An 18301-nucleotide genomic window follows, 5' to 3' on the forward strand; every position below is an offset into this window, starting at 1 on the left:
AGCAGGCAAAGTGTTCTTCTCGGCGAACCTAGCTATCCGGACAATAGGGCTTTGTGAACGTATGAAGGGGCGACAACGTAGCTGCCTTGAATATGTGTAGGACCGAGAGTCTGTATGCTAACGAGGTGGTAGCAGCTTTGGCCATGATAGAATGAGCCCACAGTCCTTTTGGAGGCTGGTTCTTCGCCAGTGCATAGCAGATCTTAATGCAGAGCACAATTCATCAAGAGGTGGTTCGCTTATGAACAGTCTTGCCTTTTTTTTCACTCCAGTGATCCCCACAGAGAGCTGATCATCAACCCAGTGTCCTTTACTATGATCTATGTAAAAGCTCAGAGCTTTCTTGGAGTACAAGATGGGTGTCTCTCCTCCTCCTTAGAGAGGTACGGTGGAACTTAGAAGGGTGATGTTTGATTGACATGAAACAGCGTGACAGCCTTTGGCAGAAAGGATACGCTAGAACTCAGATTGTCGGGGAAGAATGTGGTGTGCGTTGGATTAACACACAAAGTCTAAAGCTCACTCACACACCTTCCTGAGGTAAGGGCATTGAAACACACAGTCTTGATGGTAAGGAGCCATAAGCAATAGCTGTGGAGTGGCTCAAATGGAGTGCACATCGGATAAGGACAAAACTGAGGTCACAATGGGGCATCACAAAAGGAGAAAGGGGAAAAAGATGGTGTAGCCCTTTCAAAAACACATCACAACGTGTGACTTAAACAATGAGGGCTGATCAGGAAACTGTAAGAAGGGTGAAAGGGCCAAAAGATAGCCCTTAACCATGCCGAAAGCAAGACTTTGCCAGGCAAAAGATAAAACAAGCAACAAGGCGTCAGATAGTTTGGCCTGGAGGGGCTCAATCTACTATGCGCCGCATCAAACTTGTCCCAATGACAGTCCCAATAACAGTCTTTGTCGAGGGAAACCGGGCTGTCAAGATGACATCAACCACCTCAGGAGGAAGGCTGAAGGTGTTTATCTGTAGCAGCTCAATCTCTGTGCATGAAGGTGGAGAGTGCAAAAGCCCGGGAGGAGAACCTGACCCTGCTGCTGCAACATCAGATCCTCCTTGATGGGCACCTCAACCTTTCCCACAAAACTGTTGGGTTCCCTGCTGAGGCAGGACAGACTGGTAGTAAGAGAATTCTTGGCCAAAGTCATGAAAGGAATGGTGGAATTGTTGCGGCTGGCCATGCTGGGTAGAGAAGCCTGGAAAGCAAGTGGTAGCCCTACTCTCCTATGGGATGTCCATTAGGGAGAACTGGACATCGCCCAAAAACCCAGTCGATCACATTTGAGTTACAGGCTTCTTGGGAGAAGGGTGCTGAGACAAAAATGCTGGATCATCTGGAATAGGGTGATGGGGTCTGACAATTTTGTCCGTTAACTGGAGGGCCCGTACAAGGCTTGGCCTAAGCCCCTAGGGTAGCATCTATCAGGGTTGCATTGAAAGGGAGGAGGGCTCAGAAGTTGTCTGACCCAGTTGTAGGACCTCAGTCAGCACATTTGTTTTCACCTCCATGGTGGGGAGCTGGAGGTCAAGGACATCAGCTGCCCTACACATAACCATAGCGTAAGAAGCAGATTCTTCTCGGCTCAGTGGAGCCCGAAGGCATGCAAAAGGGAGTCAGTAGAGATCAGAAGAGCTAGAGCGTAGCTGCACAGAGCTCTTCCATCTGGTGTGGTATGACTGAAGGCCCTGGAAACTCAAGTTGTGCCGGAACCAGCTGCAGAACCGTTTGACTTTGGGAGCAAGATGGTTGGTACTGCCAACATGCCTCACCAGGGAGTGGCAATGGCGCGAAGGAGCGGTTCTCCACTTTGACTTCTTGTGGCTTTTTTGCTTGCTGGAAGACTTGGAGTGGAACGATGACCTGCCTCTTGAGCTGGTCTGTTGACTCCAGGAACAGGAGCAGGACCTGGACCAAGCCTTGCACTAGGAGCGAGATTCGGATAGGTCTCATTGTTGCGTCTTCTTGTGCTTGGCAACATAAAGATTTACCTTGCGTTCCCCTAATGCCCTTTGGTTGCATCAATGCGCAGTCTCCGCCGGTCTTGCAGTCATGACCCGACCACAGGCATTGTAGGCATATCTGGTGGGGATCTGTCACTAACATCTGCTTGTGACAGTCCTTACATGGTTTAAAACCTGTCGTCTTAGTAGGTGACATCCCTTGCACACTGAAGAATCTTTGTAGAATTAAAGACGAGGTAAAGCTCTCTGGGAGATGATAAGAACGATCCATGCCTGAAAGAGTGTCACCGACACCACCTTTATGGGCCCTGCATGTCATTTCCGGAGCAGAACGTCTTCAGTGCAGGGTTCACACTGCCCCACCTTTCGGCGCACAGAGGTATTACAAAAAAAGTTTCTGGATCAAGTCTGACACCTGGGGAATATTCAAAAGGTGAGGAATCTGCTGCTAGAAGTCTCTATCATAATTGCAAGTTCTTTCTCTGACAAGATCTCCACTTTATTTTCCTTTGTTTTTCTTTTTTCTTTATCCCTTTACTGACTTTCTTTGTTTTGCTCTTGGTCTAAATTAAGTCCTTCTTAATAAAAATGGGTGTTGGTAGGCATCACCTTCAACCACCACAAAAATTAATCACGGCAAACAATGTTTAACAATGTTCCTAATATCATAGTAATGTTTGTAGCACTCATTTTAACATGGTCAGTTATGGGTAAGCAACAAGGGATGAGGTTTAAAGATATTAGGAGCTTCCACTTGATGTATCTTCATTGTGAGACTGTTGGGGATACTGTTATGTAATGTAATGTAATGTGCCTTGTTGGCACAACAATTAAAAGACAAAGACACAACTGTTCAAGTATCTTTTGATGCGGTATCACTTAGGTTCAGCATTACCCGGGATAAAGTTCATCAACCACCAAGTTTAAGAAACTATTTTAAATTAGGGATATGGGTATGTTAATAATAAAAAAGCATAAGCAGAGGTCTATGTTGAGGGTTTCATAAAAATTCTGCCTCTTGTTCAATCTTTCTGCTACTCCCATTTCTGGGGCAAATTAAAATTCCCCTACTTTAAAATACATTATCATACACTCACAGCCATCATATTTTACTCACATTCTAAGGAGGGCCTTATAGAAGGGTCTTGTGAAGAAAGCGTCCAACAAATACTGATGTATCAGGGCAAGACCAAGGATTCTTCCACTGAACCTAAACCTACACAAAGAAAAAGGATACAGAATCAGAAACAATCTGTATTATGAAGCATATAGTAATTTCACCTGCACAATTACCTCATGTGAAACACCAGGTATACCTACACCAGGCTAAATCTGGTGGGATTTGTTAGCCAAAAAGGTATGGATTTTGGTAATAACATGGAAATTAGTACGGCGACACTGATTAGTTTCAGATATTAACCCAATTCCATAGGGGATTTTTATGGCTATATTTTCAAATATCCTGCTGTAATATTGCATCCCTGATTTACCAATACTTGTGGTACCAGTAATATCTAATGTGGAAAATCACACTAGTAGTATCCCCACACAGGTGATCCATTAAATGTGCTCATGTACCTTGCATTAATTCTACCCAACCCCTCAGTCACTCCATACATGTATCAATCTACCATATGATTTAAATAGTAAGTAAACCCATCCAAGTCGTGAAGTATGTAATTCTGACACAATAAATAATCACCCAGTCCACTCATCTGTTCCTCCGTTACTGGATCAACCCACAGATGATTTTAATGATTAATCACCATCTGTGTACATATTCTATATTTATCAAGTCATATGTTAATGTTCCATAGATTTACATGATAATATTAATTTGTCAGCACAATGTTAACAGATGATTTTGTGGAATATGCACTAGAGCATATTAATAAAAAACAAAACATTGCAAGGTTGGGCGTGTAATTAGGTAAATGTAATAGGCCATGGGTTGAGATCTCAGTTGGAAATGCATGATTAAATTGAGGGCGATCATTCTCCTAATAAGCAGCCAAATCCTGGAATGACCTCCCAGAACACATGAGGGCCTTCTCCTCACTGCTTGAATTCTGCAAGAAGCTGAAGACTGGCTATTCAATTAGTCTTCTTGAGGGACCATCTAGTCAGTTAGATAAATGGAGCTTACAATACTGGCCCCGTGGTTCAACTACTGACAACATACCAACAAGAGGGCAGAACACAGCTTCAGCAGTAATTTGAAGTCTGGAATAGACTGAAAGCAGGGTCAGGGGTCTTTTATGTATATTAATTATGCATATGTCCGGCTTTCATGGCATAAGGAATGGTCTGGTGCCTGAGATATACGAAATAGTTATGGCTTTCTGGTTGCTAAATGGAAGTCAGTGGCGATCATTTGATGAAAAGGTTTTAAGTGGTTACCAGGGCTTTGTGATGAATTTTATTGTAACTCTTTGGAATTGTAAGGTGGAGAAGTTCCTGGAGTGTCAGCATTGCTTGTGCCCTATAATGTAATACCGCAGTGAGTGGATCCTTTTACAGAACAGTAAAAACTGACATTCTGTTAGTCCTTGTTAGGAGCTGCTGCTTGTAGTCCCTGGGCGACTGGGCCTGCAGGCTTCTTAGCTCTGAGCTTGCCAGAACTCTCATTTCTTTGAGTTGATGACACAAGGTAAAGGAGCAAGAGCCCACACGGCATTTTACATTCTTGTCTGTAGGTTTAACATGCAGTGGCACACCAGGGAACACCCCCCCCCCCCCCTCTGGAGGATGCAACACTTCTTCTATGACAGAGGTCTTCAAACTTTTTGATGCCGAGACCCCCTTGTAAATCCTTTTTAGGCGTAAGGACCCCCTTCCGACAAAAGTTTCTAGAAACTGGTACTCCTCATCATCAACTTTTGACGACCATAAATGCGCCTGTTAGACCTCATCACATCCCTCCATCATTCATCCACCCACACTTTCACACATCCATCCATCCACCCTTTCACACATCCATCCATTCACCCTTTCATCCTTCCATCCATACATCCATCATTCATCCATCCACCCTTTCATCCATCCATCCTTCATCCATCCACCCTTTCATTCTTCCATCCATACATCTATCCTTCACCAATCTATTATTCATCCATCCACCCTTTCATCCTTCCATCCATACATCCATCATTCAACCATCCACCCTTTCATCCATCCATTCACTCTTCATTCATCAACCCATCTTTTTACACATCCATCCATCCATCATTCTTCCATCCACCCTTTCATCCATCCATCCTTCATTCATCCACCCTTTCATTCTTCCATCCATACATCAATCCTTCACCAATCTATCCTTCACCAATGCCTCCCTGCTGGGGGTGTGGGACGTGTTACGGGACCCACAGCTCCAGGTGTGCAACATCCATTGAACTCAAAGGGCTACACTAAAGCCACTCCCACAGCCCCCCCCCCCCTTGCCCCCTCAGCTCCCCCCAGCTCGTGTATGTGAGCCCAGCTGTAACAGCTTCAGGGACACACACACAGTAACACCCAAGTACTTGACAGGTCTTTAAAATACCTTTTACTTGTTAATGAGGCGTTGATGTTTTTCACACCTCGGTGTGAATTAGGCCTCCGCTGTGAGCAACCTCGATCAGCCCAATGCCAGGAACTGCACTCTGCGACCCCCTTCCCAGGACTCCACGACCCCCCTGGGGGTCGCGCCCCACAGATTGAAGACTGCTGTTCTATGAGCATCGCTGCATACTATTCAAGTCCGAATTTGACCGAGAAAGCTTCTTTTTGCTTGACACACCGGGGTCTTACACTGTGAATAAAAGTCTGTTGAGGTTGTTATTCGGGTGTAATGTGACCATTCACGTAGAGGATCATCATTTTACGTGACCTGTAGTAGCTGGAGTAAACCCCCTCTTCTATACAGTCTCACAAACCATGAAAACTACTTTTTTTGAGAATCAGATAAAAGACCCATGTGTCCCAGTGAAAAGTTTCTCGTGGAAAAAACACAGGTGAGGTTTCCAGTCCACGCCCTCTTTCCATAGCTGTGCAACGATTGCCCAAAGGAAGCAAAAGAAAGTCATTTGAAAAGCAAAGACTACATGGTAGAAAACGGAGGAAGGGCAAATAATAGCGTACTCCGGGGCATATTGGTCCAAGGCAGCCCTGGGGCACCACGCACCCACTCAGATCTCAATTGAAGTTAATGTATTGCTAAGATACCAATACCATGCCTAGTCTAAAAACGTTTGTTACTACTGGGAAAATGTGTCAGATCAATTTCTTGCACTTGTCACTACACATGCATGATATTGTGCTGCTTCAGAACCGCCCGACGTTTCCCGGTCTAAAGGGCCTTTGACATTACTTAAAAATGAAAAAACCATCAATACATAATAATGCGCTCTTACCATTCATGGTGATTGTCCACGAACGTCGACATTGGGCTTATCTGTACGGTGTAAGTATCGTTGGCGGAGTATTCAAATAAACCATAATATGGGTTAAAAAGTTCTCTGGATACCAGAAAAAAGAATTCTCGCGAGGGTCCACTGTAATCCAACCTTGAGGAAAAAAACTTTTTTTAATAAATAAATAAATCCTCAGACAAAAAGATATAGTGAGAGGCAGAGGAGAAACAGAGCAATTGTAAATGAATATTCTAACATTTTCCATTTACAGTTTTTGGTCTTTTTATCATTCTACATTAGTCCTGATTCTATATCTAGTGCACAGCCACAGAAGCCGCCATACTGTGCCTGAGTATTTTATTCAGGGCTAGTTTCAAAGCCCACCCCTGCAGCTCAACGGTAAGTGCGCCCAGAAACTATTAATTTATATATTTCAGCCAAATATGTCACATTTCAGCCATCAGAGGGCATGTTGTTATCATTACACATTAGATAAGTGTAAAAGTGGTTGCGGTAGATGTTCTAGGGCGGACTGATACGGATGTTACTGCCCCTGGAGTGGATCACACTCCTTATATGAACATATGATTGTGTTCTACATAACATAATGAGTTCCATATTGCTTATCAAGTGAGAGAGGGCCATCAGGGCCTGATTTAGAGTTCGGCGGACATGTTATAATGAAGTTATAACAGCGGCGGCTCCTCCACTAAGGGGGAGGAGCGTCGCCCCACTGCTCTGCAAGCAGTTTAGAAAGGGAAAAAAATTTAAATAATGCAATGTTATTATTATTTTATTTTTCCATTCCTACTTAGGTGCGGGATGGGGCGGGGCTGGGCTGGTGATAGCAGGGGCCGGGGGGCGGAATGGGGCGCACAATCTAAGTGCGCATGATGGTTTGGCCAACCGTTCGGGCTGGCAAAACTGTCATGTGCACTTTGCATGTTCTCCACCGGCTGTATTGAAAAGCTGGGTGACAAACATGCAAAGCCTCTCAGTCCCTCTGAGTGCCGAACTACGGCGGTCAGACCAAACACAACGCTGCTGTAAGGCAGTGTTGTGATTGGCTAGGGGAGTCTGGGAGCCTGTGTGCTTCCTCGTTCCTGCCACTGGAGTCGACTCAGGAGTTAAAGAGGACTGAGAGGCGGCGGTCGGCCTGCGGGTAGGTTTTAAAAAAAAAAAAAATTATTTACCCCCCACCCTCCTTGCCCCACCAGCTCTGTTAAGTAGCAGCCTCCACTGACTTATAATATGGTGGATGGGATATCTGTCACGTATGTGATGGAGTAACCCGTCTGCTGAACTCTTGAACTATAGATCAGGCCCTCAGTCTCTATTTAGTAGGTTTATTGGCATTTGGAGGAGAAAGGGGAGGCACTGAATCCCAGCTTTGGGACAACAGTATCCAAAATATTCATAATTGGTGTGACTGCACATAGAGTGACCGGCTGACTTGTGTTTATGTCCGTACATCAGGTGTCCTGATACCCTTCCTGCTATTACTTGGTGCATAAGGGGCACACATCCCTGTAACAATGTGTGCTATTTGTGAAGAACCATCCCTCCTCTTTCACTGTTGAAGTGATTTTTGTGAATTCTTAGTAGTTCTCATCCAGGTGCTGAAAGCCCATTATGCTGAAAGGGCTTCAGCCCCCCACCCCATCATGTTCCGTAGCCTAAGAAAAGTGGAGTATTCTACACTGGATAAGTAAACATGGAGGTGGCAGCAATATAAGTTAAACTTCTTTATTCTAGCTCTGATCATACAGGAAACAGGTCCGTCTGGCTCCACTGCTACAACTGCAATAATCAGAATGCTCACAGTGGAACCAGACTATGTCGTACCATTGCGTTCCACAAGATGCAAATCACAACACACACACGCCCAATACTCACATCACCCCCCCCCCCCATTGAATAAAAAATGCAGAGCAATATTATAATCATGCAAAAAGAAAACACAATACAAAAACAACCTAATATCTCCTTTAGTCTATGAAATAATCCATTAAACATCCTGGTAATTGTCTTTTCCTTCAAACACCATCAGAACATTGTTCCTGTGCACCTGCTTTGGAACCTTTACCAACAGTGCTCATCCCATCTCCCGTCACACCACCAGCACATTCTTCCAACATGCCAGCAACATCGTCCTCTGGCAATGCCAACTGTACACCTGCAAACTCAACCATATCCTCTAACCAAAGAGAATCAACTCTTCCACTTACCACTGTACCATCACACTCAGTATGTTGATCTTTATAACACCAAGCCACACGCCTCAGATTCCACACTTTACCACTCTTAAGTTTAACAGCATTCCTTAAGGTTTCCACCACTTGCTCTAAACTGGTTTGGCCTGATGAACAGCATCATAATACTCTTTACTCTTGCTATGTGCCTCCTCCAATCCTCTGTCTTACCAACTCCGGAAACCATTGCTTAACCAAACTATCACACATCCATTCTGGTGTGAACTTGCACCTAGTGCTCTTTTATCTCATCACGGGGACATACCAGTAGAATCATTCTTAGTTATCCTGTAAGCCCACACCGCTTTCTTTACTGCAATTCTCCAATCACACCTGTTACCAAGAGCACCCTGAATAACCCTCTTGATAACGCAGTTCAACCTTCCCACTGTACCATTGCCACTGGGATTATAAAGAGCAGTGGTCTTATGCTTCACACATGCCGTCTAAAAATAAGTTTAAGCTGCCATGGAAACAAACTGCACTCCATTATCGCTCAAGAGCAAAGCAGGGATACATTCAGACCAAAAGGTCTTATCTAAAAACTCCAACACTGTGGTCGTATCCGCTCTCTCTGCTATGTCTACTACAGGCCATTTAGTGAAAAGATCAATTAACACCATCACATGCTCCTGTGACTCCCCAACCAGACCCAACAAATTCACTGCAATACCTTCCCAAAGCTGTTTAGGAATCAAACATTTGCTCATGGGAGGTCTTAAAGTACTTAAAGTTTTGTCTGATGAAGAACAAATTCCAGGCTTCCGGAAAAACCTTTCCACTGCTTTGTCTACTCCTGGCCACAAAAACATATCTTTTACAACTGATTTGGTCCTCATTGTACTAAAATGACCCTTATGACAAAGAGCCAAAATCTTGTCCAGCACCCCATCTGGAAGAATAATCTTACACCCTCCATAAACAAATTCTCTGTCTACAGACAGCTCTGACCTAATCTCCCAAAACGGCCTATACTAATGCTCCTTTTTTGGCCAACCATCTGACATGTACTTCATAATCATTAGCAAAATGTTATCCTCCTTCTGTCTTTTCTTCCAATCCTCCTTTTTGATAGCCAGTGACCTGAATCATGTTCTAAAATAACCTTAAAATAGTTCCAAGGGTCATCCTCATTCACTTCTAAAGGACAAAAACATTCTGGACAAACAATCTGACACCAGATTGTCTTTACCAGGAACATATATAATGTGGAAAATGTAATCCTTCATCCTCACAATCCTGGTTGATGCTGTAACACTCCCCTTTGTAGTTAGAAAATTAACTAAGGGTATGTGATCGCACCAAATGGTAATTGGTCTACCCCATACAAAAGTACGAAAATATTCTAATGCCCATGCACAACTAGTTCCTCCTTTTCTATTATGGGATATCTCATCTCAGCTGGGGACAAGGTACTGGATGCAAATAAAATGATTCTCTCATTCCCCTCTGCATCCTTCTGTGCCAACACTGCCCATAGGCCTGAATGACTGGCATCAGTCGTTAAATAAAGCTCCAATTTTGTGTCAAAACTACTTAAAGTAGGCACTTTTTTCAGATAACCCTTGATACTACAGAACTCTTTATCACACAACGGATCCCACATAAATTTCATATTTCTTGAGCAACTGTCTAATGGTATACACCTTTTCAACAAAATTTGGGATACATTTTGCACAATACTCAGTTATCCCCAGGAATGACCTTACCTCATTCTTGTTTTTATTTGCACGGCCCCAGTGATAGCATTTATCAAAGAAGGTTTAGGTTTTACCCCCTTCTCCAGTCACATGACCCAAACAAGTCACACTCCTCTCTGCAAACTTGCACTTATTCAGGTCCACAGTCAAACCTTTGCTTTCCAGTACACCAAACACTTTCTACCATCTCTAATTCTGTCTTGCTCTATCCTCTCCAAATACTAAAACGTCATCTTGGAAGTACATAACCTGACTCTCTTTTCCAAACAAATTGTGCATGGGGAGAAACGGCTGCTGCCTATGGCAGACCATAAGGCGTTTGCTTAAACTAAAAACACCCAAAAGTTGTGATAAACGCTGTGAGCTTCCTGGACATCGGCATGAGAGAGACTTGATGATATGTAGTGGCGAGATCAATAGTCGAAAACCATGTTGCCCCCTTAAAACTTGACACCATCTCTGTGATCTTAGTTAGGGGAAAACGATCAATGAGAATGTTATTGTTCACATGTCACAAATCCACACAGCGATGGATCTTGCCATTGCTAAGGCGAGCTACCACCACTGGAGAAATCCAGTCAGAACACTCAACTGGTTCGATAATATACATTTCCACCAATTTGTCCAGCTCCTTTCAGACCTCCTTCCGAACCATCATTGACACCATCCTTAACTTGTGAACTTTAGGAGTGGCGTCACTCTTGAGCACGATATTGTGTTCAAAATCCTCCTATAACCCCAATTGTTTGCTAAAAACTTTAGGAAATTTCTTCGCCATGTCATTTCCAATGGAGCTCCCATCGTTCACCACAAGCACTTTCTCCACACTGTTAGGATCTAGAATAACATGCAGGTTGCCTTGAGCAGACTATCTCAGGACTGATGGTCCTCTCTTAGCCATGTATAACTTACCCCTTGAATATCTACCCTTACAAGGCAAAGGATAACCACCTAAAACCCAACATGTCAATCCTTTCACCAGTATAGCTTTAGGGACAAATTTCTGGTGGTGAGAGATGCGCCCCAATATTCTTTACAAATTTGTTTCTGTGTACTCCCTCCTTGACGATTGTGAAAGGTGATCCAAAATCTGCATATATTCTGATGCAAACGCCTCCTTAGGCATATTGCACTCAGGCTTCCCTTTGGTACTCTTCTTATCGATGTTCAGGAAAAAATTCTCAACATCTTCTGTCATTAACTCCATGCTTTTCTTTAAAACTACTTTTTTTCTCATACTCCACGTAATGAGGAGTTACCTTACAGATACAGTGTGGATCCTTATCCGATTGTTTTAACTCTGTGGCGCATCTCCCTAAGATCTCAGATTTGTGAACAATAGTCAGCACCTCCTCCATTTGTGAATCTCCATAACCCATAGGCATTCTTGGCTAGCTGGATTTTCGGCATTCATAACCAGCTGTTCTCTTATTAAGTCGTCATGGATAACACCAAACTTACAGTCAACAGCTAGTTTCTTAAGCTCTGCTTCGTAGTCATCAGTTGACTTGCCTTTATTCTGCTTACGTTAAAAAAAACATAAACCTTGTTATACCTATGCAACATTTAGGTGCAAAATATCCGTCTAAATCTTGTAACGCACCTATAAACGTATTAGCATTCCCACTAATTGTAGTCTTTGGCATGTGACAAAATATTTACAACCCCACAGGACCCAAAGAGTACAAGAGGATCCTTTTCTTCTGTTCTGCTGACATTTTCTTAGCTTCATCAATTGCAGTAAGTACTCCTTCCATTCCACACACTTCATGGAAGGCTGTGTACGAGAAACACAAAATGCATGTGGGGAGCTGATCGAAAAAGTTTGCTGTGCCATGTTACAACTGCCACAGAAGAATTGCATCCCCAAAAATTAGTTCTGTAGTCGGTCCAGAGAGAATACCTCAGTAGTACCTCAAGGAATATGCAACTGAAAATAAGGATAACACCCTCACCTGTTTCCTGTATGATATTGTAAACCCAGCAAAGCACAACTGGTAGTGCCTCCACAGTCTGCACCAACTCGCTGTGTCTAGCGTTGAATGCTCACGTAGTCTGCAGTACTCTACAAAGCACTTAATGCCGGCTCCGACCATTTCCTCACCATGTTAACAAACAAAATGGCCACCCAGGGTCACGCAGCATGACCTGATGGGCAGTGCACGTCATGATTTGTAATTGAGGCATTGCATGCATTGCATGCAGTGTGCATGTGTACAGATGATGGCGCCTGCAGCAGAATGCAGTACTCATGCACCCAGAGGCTTCGAACGTCAGAACCAACTGTGTGGTTCTGTGAAAATGGGCCTCGTTATGAAAGGTCATGGTTCCGTCACGATTATGGTGATGTCGGACCGTATTTAGCGAATGCGGCTAATGTGGAGTGAATTCGTCACGTTAGCTAGCGAGTTCACCATGTATTTGGAGATTTCGTCCCGAACATGGGTTCCATTTTGTTTAAGGCCTCCATTTTGTATTGCCATCACGCAGGCCAACGAGTATGGTCAAATGAACGAAGCGGCTTGGCCTTCATGTGTTGGTGTACATTAACAGGGTCTTTCTTGACTCCGAGGTGAATTGCAAGGATCTGATTCCTTCACCTGAAGCTGAACCTGCCGAGTCAATTTCCCTGGTTTGATCGTTGTCTGAGATTGCCAATCATTGTTCAGGACATCGTTAACTTACACATGCCTTATCTTGCTCACTATCAGACATTGTTTCCTTTTCTATGTTCTTTACTACATGCATTGTGCTTTTCAATTATGGGTTTGTTCTGCTTGTAGGAGATTGGATTTGGGACATTCCCAATGATTAACTTTGGGTTGGGATGTTGCAAACTGAGTCTTTTGTCATGTGATACTTTGTTTGAGAATTTACTTCATTGGTTAACTTTTGGCGCAGTGGGAGTGTATGCTCGTAAAATGTGAAAATTGTGTATAAAAGGAGATGTCTTGCTCTACGAATTTGAGCAGTCTCCTGAAATACTTCCATGCTGTATTTCGTGGATCACTGTTACTGGCTGCAGCTAATAAACTTGGTCTCTGACGCCACCCAGAAGTATTCCGTGTCTCTGTAAATCAAGACAGGTGAATCCGAAGACTTTGGGCGTGCCCCTGGTGCTGCTGGGTTCTAAAAACCCGGTTCTTCAACTGAATTCCAGGTTTGAACAGTACACCGCCCCACCTTTGCCAATAAAACTGGAACCGTAGTTACACTGTACTTACCGGCACAAGCAATATGCGACTGAATGACAGTACCAGTGAGGCACCGCAGGGTAGTCCAAGTGCCATAAAAATGGTTCAGTTACCAGCTTGTCGCCAAATTGAAGTGGAGTATTACACTACATACAAGTAAATATGGAAGTGGCAGTGATATAAATGTAACTTCTTTATTCTAGCTCCGACCATACAGGAAAAAGGCCAGTCTGACTCATTTGTTACAAACGCAATAATCAGAATGCTCACTGTGGAACCAGCCGTACCCTTGAGTTCCACAAGATACAAACCACAATGTCGGGTTGAAGCTGTGTGGGTGTCTTTCCCAGGGAAAGACTGGTCGAAGTATGGCTGGACAAGAAGACATCCAAATAAACATTTTGTTTTCTCTGACAGACAGCTAATATTTGCTGCTTCTAGTGTGCTCATCATATGTGAGGGGGTGGGGGAGGGGTCACAGGGGATTCACAACACCCAGGACAAAAGCATCACAGTGGGGCCTCTAATTGTGCAAGACATTGTGCTTTACTGATCACCATTTGTTTTAAAGAGAGAGAATGCTTGCCCATTAACGCTGGTATGTGACTTCACATCTGCACTTTAAAGGCAACCTCTTCTATCTTCTTGTGCTTCCAAGCAAACAAGGCAGCAATCCCAAACATCTTAATTTGCAATTACATTTATATAGTGCTTACTACTCTTGTGAGTGTTAATAAGCGCTAAATAAATGCTAAAAAGTGTAGAAAGAGTTGTTTATTGAATGCAAAGACCATCCAGCAGTCCAGACTTTTATGTCAATAGCAAGGGGTAATCGGGGTTTTTGAATTATGAAGTACTGACTAAAATATAAGATCATGCAAAATGATGTTGACAAAATAGAAAAGAGGTGGATAGATAGCAAAGAGGGCACATTGGTAGCAGTCCCAATGCTCTGGGTAAAACTTTCCTGGCTAACTGTCGTTTTTATTTGTGTCGTTTTATGTACAGCCAACCCATCCCAAAGACATTAGGGTGCTTTACATGAGCACCAGGTTACATTACACAAAATCAATTGTGATTTTTTTAGGCATGGGGAGATTAAGTGATTTGCCCAGGATCATAGGATGTTGAGCTGATGCTGAGATTCAAACCATGTTCCCCAGATCCAAAGTTGGCAGCTCAGACCTTTAGGCTACATTGCATCAGTTAGTATTAGCATCCGTGGCGGCTGGTGATCTTTGAAAGTGGTGAGCGTAATACTACCCAGGAGTTTACCCAATTTGTTAAAAAAATTGCCTCACTCATTCCAGCTCACATTTAGACCCAGATTAACAACCAATTTACACTATTTTAAACGTTATTTTAAATGTACTTTCCAGTGTAAATCCTGTTTTCATTGAAAAGGTGCCTGAAAGTAACACAATGCATGAAAGGGGGCTGTGGGAAACCACAACCTTAGTGGAGCACAGCGTTAGACACAATAATGTCTCAGTTGATTATTCACAATAATCACAATAGAATCAAAGAGCTCTCAAAGGCATGTCCTTTTATCATATCATTGTATATTATATTTTATAACATGAATATATGTCATACACATACTTGCTTCCAAACAGAAAAATGTATGCACTTAGTCGCAATGCATATCTCACTGTATAATGACCATTCCTAATATGGTTATCAAAACTACAAACTTGTAATAGAGTCAACAAAATATACAAGAGAGATCCCAATGCATTTCGGGTTCTCAACTGAACCCTTCATCAGGGGATGTATGTAAATGTAAATGTAAATGTATGTAGGAGGTCCGTTGTGATTAAAGAATATATACTGATGTGTTCTCCCCAGGGTACCTACAACACAATGGATACAATTGTGATTATTGTGATTAATCTACTGAGACATTATTGTGTCTAACGCTGTGCTCCACTAAGGTTGTGGTTTCCCACAGCCCCCTTTCATGCATTCTTACTCATAGAGAGATTGTTGGGTCTCATCTCTCCCATAGTGGCAGCACGCATATTTAACTCAGACTATTGAATATTATTTACCAAGGTTTATTTGATTAACACATTAGGTGTGCAGGGTCACTTTCCCTTTGAAAGTAACACAAAGCATTGCAAGTTGCTGCCTTGTGTCACTCAGCATCAAGGGGGAATTCCATGGGCGCGCCCATGCCACCACCCGTGGTTTTTGACGTAAAACCTTATCAACTAACAATAGCAGACAGTGCTTTGCTTCAGAAAATAAACGCCTCTTGGAAGTAGGCATTGAATAGGAGAATGCTTTTATTTCTCCTCATTTTTCCCTCTTTGCATGCGTACTGGGCTGTATCGCACAAATCTGAAGCACAAAAAGTTTTAAAGTGTTTCAAAGCATAGTATTTTTTACTGGAAGGGCACCCTTCCAGTACAAAACCTATGCTAGAAGCCTTTGCACTGTGGTGTGTGAGGCGCTCACTACCTAATTATGTGCCAGTGCAAAAGAGAGAGCAGGATGGTGCCCATATCTTTGTAGTTATGGTAGTTTCCTTCTCTCTCCCTCTCACAAAACGCAGCAACTTTGGGTGCCGTGCAGCAACTTTGGGTGCCGTGCAGCAACTTTGGGTGTCGTGCAGCAACTTTGGGTGCTGCGCTTCATTGTGTAATATTGTTGATAATCTGGGCCTTAGTCCTTTTTACCTCACTCACTCTAACTCACATTATCTCACTTGCTCATTCTCATTTATACTTCGTCCCACTCACTGTTACTCACACACAAACGCAATCATACTCCCTGACTTTCATTCTCACTTTTACACACTCACTAATTCTGGGCCCGGGCGCATCTGCACCTGCTGCACCAGTGATGGCTACATCCACGATTCACTTCCACTCCCACTCACAACCTCAAATCAATAACACATTCTAGCACACTCCTACTCCTTCACTCACTCCCTTGTACTCACTTTCACTTATTCATGCAGTCATAAACCCTGATTCTCACTTTCGCTCTCATTGACATTCTCAAACATACACTTTAATTCAATCGCATTAACTCTCAATCACTCAAAATCCCCTCACAAACACATACACAAACACCTGGCGAAATAAAAATTTTCTTTTACTTACCTAGCTTACATAGCTGGCAACTTGGAGGCTCCATGGCAGCAGCAAAGCAGAAGTCTGGTGCTGGGCATTGGAACCCGCAACCATGATTCCCAACGTGGAGCCAGATGGAGCAGCAAGGGCAGGACTGAAAAGGGGAAGACCCACCTCAATACCACTCTCAGCTTCTTGATAGGCAGGGCCACTGGAATTATGTGTCAGGGGAGGTGTAAATTATGCAATAGGGGTTGACTAATTTATACGGGAAGAAAAGCAGGTGTGGCTCCTCCGCTAAGGTGGAGGAACGTAGCCCCACTGCCTTTCAGCACCGCAAAAAGGAAAAATAAAATGCTAATAACGCAAGGTTATTATCATTTTATTTTTCCGTGCTGAGACAGTTTTGCAGGGTGGGGCTAGGCAGGGCAGTGCAGGGGGATGGAGGCACTCTCTAAGTGCCCATGACTGTTTGGCCGGCCAAACAGTCATGCGCCCATTGTATGTTCTCCACTCAGGCTTACAACCGGAGTGGAGAACATGCCCAGGCTTCCATTCCCTGCCTGAGCGACGTGCCATGGCACTCAGACCAGTCACAATGCTGCATTGCAGCGTTATGATTGGCTTAGGGAGCCTGGGTGCTTTCTGCTTCCTGTTCGCAGAGAAGCCAGGAAGAGGACAGAGAGGACAGAGGCAGCCTTCCGGCCAGCGAGGTGGCAGGTAAGTATTTTATTTTTTTCCACCCTCCCTTCCTGCCTCACTACCGATTTGCAGGAGAAGCCGCTACTGAAGAACAGACAAATTATGTGACGTAATTCGCCACATTTTATGATGGTATAATTTTATTATTTTTTTATTTTTACACTTCTTAACACTTTTTGGGGATAGGTTACACCTCTTTGGTACCAATTGAACACCTAAATATAACAGTAAGCAGCAGAAAGTGGACCAGTCAACCTTTGCAAAGGCCCTTCCACTACACAGCAACACATGTTGCTGGGTTTTAGTAACTTTCAAACCACTTGAGCTAGAAACATTTTTTTTGTTAAAATCTGGAGATTATGCTGCAGATGATGGATTAAGTGGTAAATGCGGCAAAAACATAATTTTGCCAAAAACACTGCAGCCGCACAATTGCATATTTCCAGTGACCATGTTCATAGGACTGGGTGCACAGGCCTAAAAGAAGCTGGGATACAACTGGAAATTCTGCCCCTGCTGCACTTTGTGGCTTTTCATTGGTTTAAGGAATGCACTGATGTGCACCTCGACAGCTTCATTTTAGCAGATATACTGTGCTGCATGAGGCATGTGCCCTGTGTCTGCTAAATAAAATGGATTGTGCCTGTATTAGGGGATCAAAGTTGAACTACACCCCTCAGACAACTCACAGTCCACCTCATAGAAGGCCCTTGTGTGCCTCTTGATGTTTTTTGTTTGGTGTACGGACATATACTAGACTGAAGAGGTGGACCAGAATGATACTGTGGAAAGACAGCACTTGGCACTTCTACTACAAATGCTTTCTGCCACAGGAGCATGGTTTTCCCCAGATTGCCCAGCCCTCATGTGCTCTACCTCTTGATCATCCTTACCATCTCTGCAAGTAGCAGTTGGTGGGTGGAAAACCTTATGCCAAAGGGAGAACAGTGCCTGTTCCAAATCCAAGCTACATTCACATCTCAAATGATCCAAACTGGAAAGTA

The 18301-nt window shown here is 43.5% G+C and overlaps 1 protein-coding gene across 4 annotated transcripts in view; it reads right to left on the bottom strand.

Moving 5' to 3' along the window:
* The window catches only part of HECW2 (HECT, C2 and WW domain containing E3 ubiquitin protein ligase 2), a 1269905-nt gene that overhangs the window by 107060 nt on the left and 1144544 nt on the right, over positions 1-18301 (bottom strand). For all 4 annotated transcript variants that reach the window (XM_086955408.1, XM_086955407.1, XM_086955409.1 and 1 more), the window contains 2 exons: positions 6370-6522; positions 3096-3194 (listed from right to left, as the gene is read on the bottom strand). In XM_086955408.1, coding sequence (XP_086811534.1) covers positions 3096-3194; positions 6370-6522 — 252 coding nt within the window. The remainder of the gene's footprint in view (positions 1-3095; positions 3195-6369; positions 6523-18301) is intronic.

The sequence above is a fragment of the Lissotriton vulgaris genome, chromosome 2_1, assembly GCF_964263255.1.
Source record: "Lissotriton vulgaris chromosome 2_1, aLisVul1.2, whole genome shotgun sequence".
NCBI lineage: Eukaryota > Metazoa > Chordata > Amphibia > Caudata > Salamandridae > Lissotriton > Lissotriton vulgaris.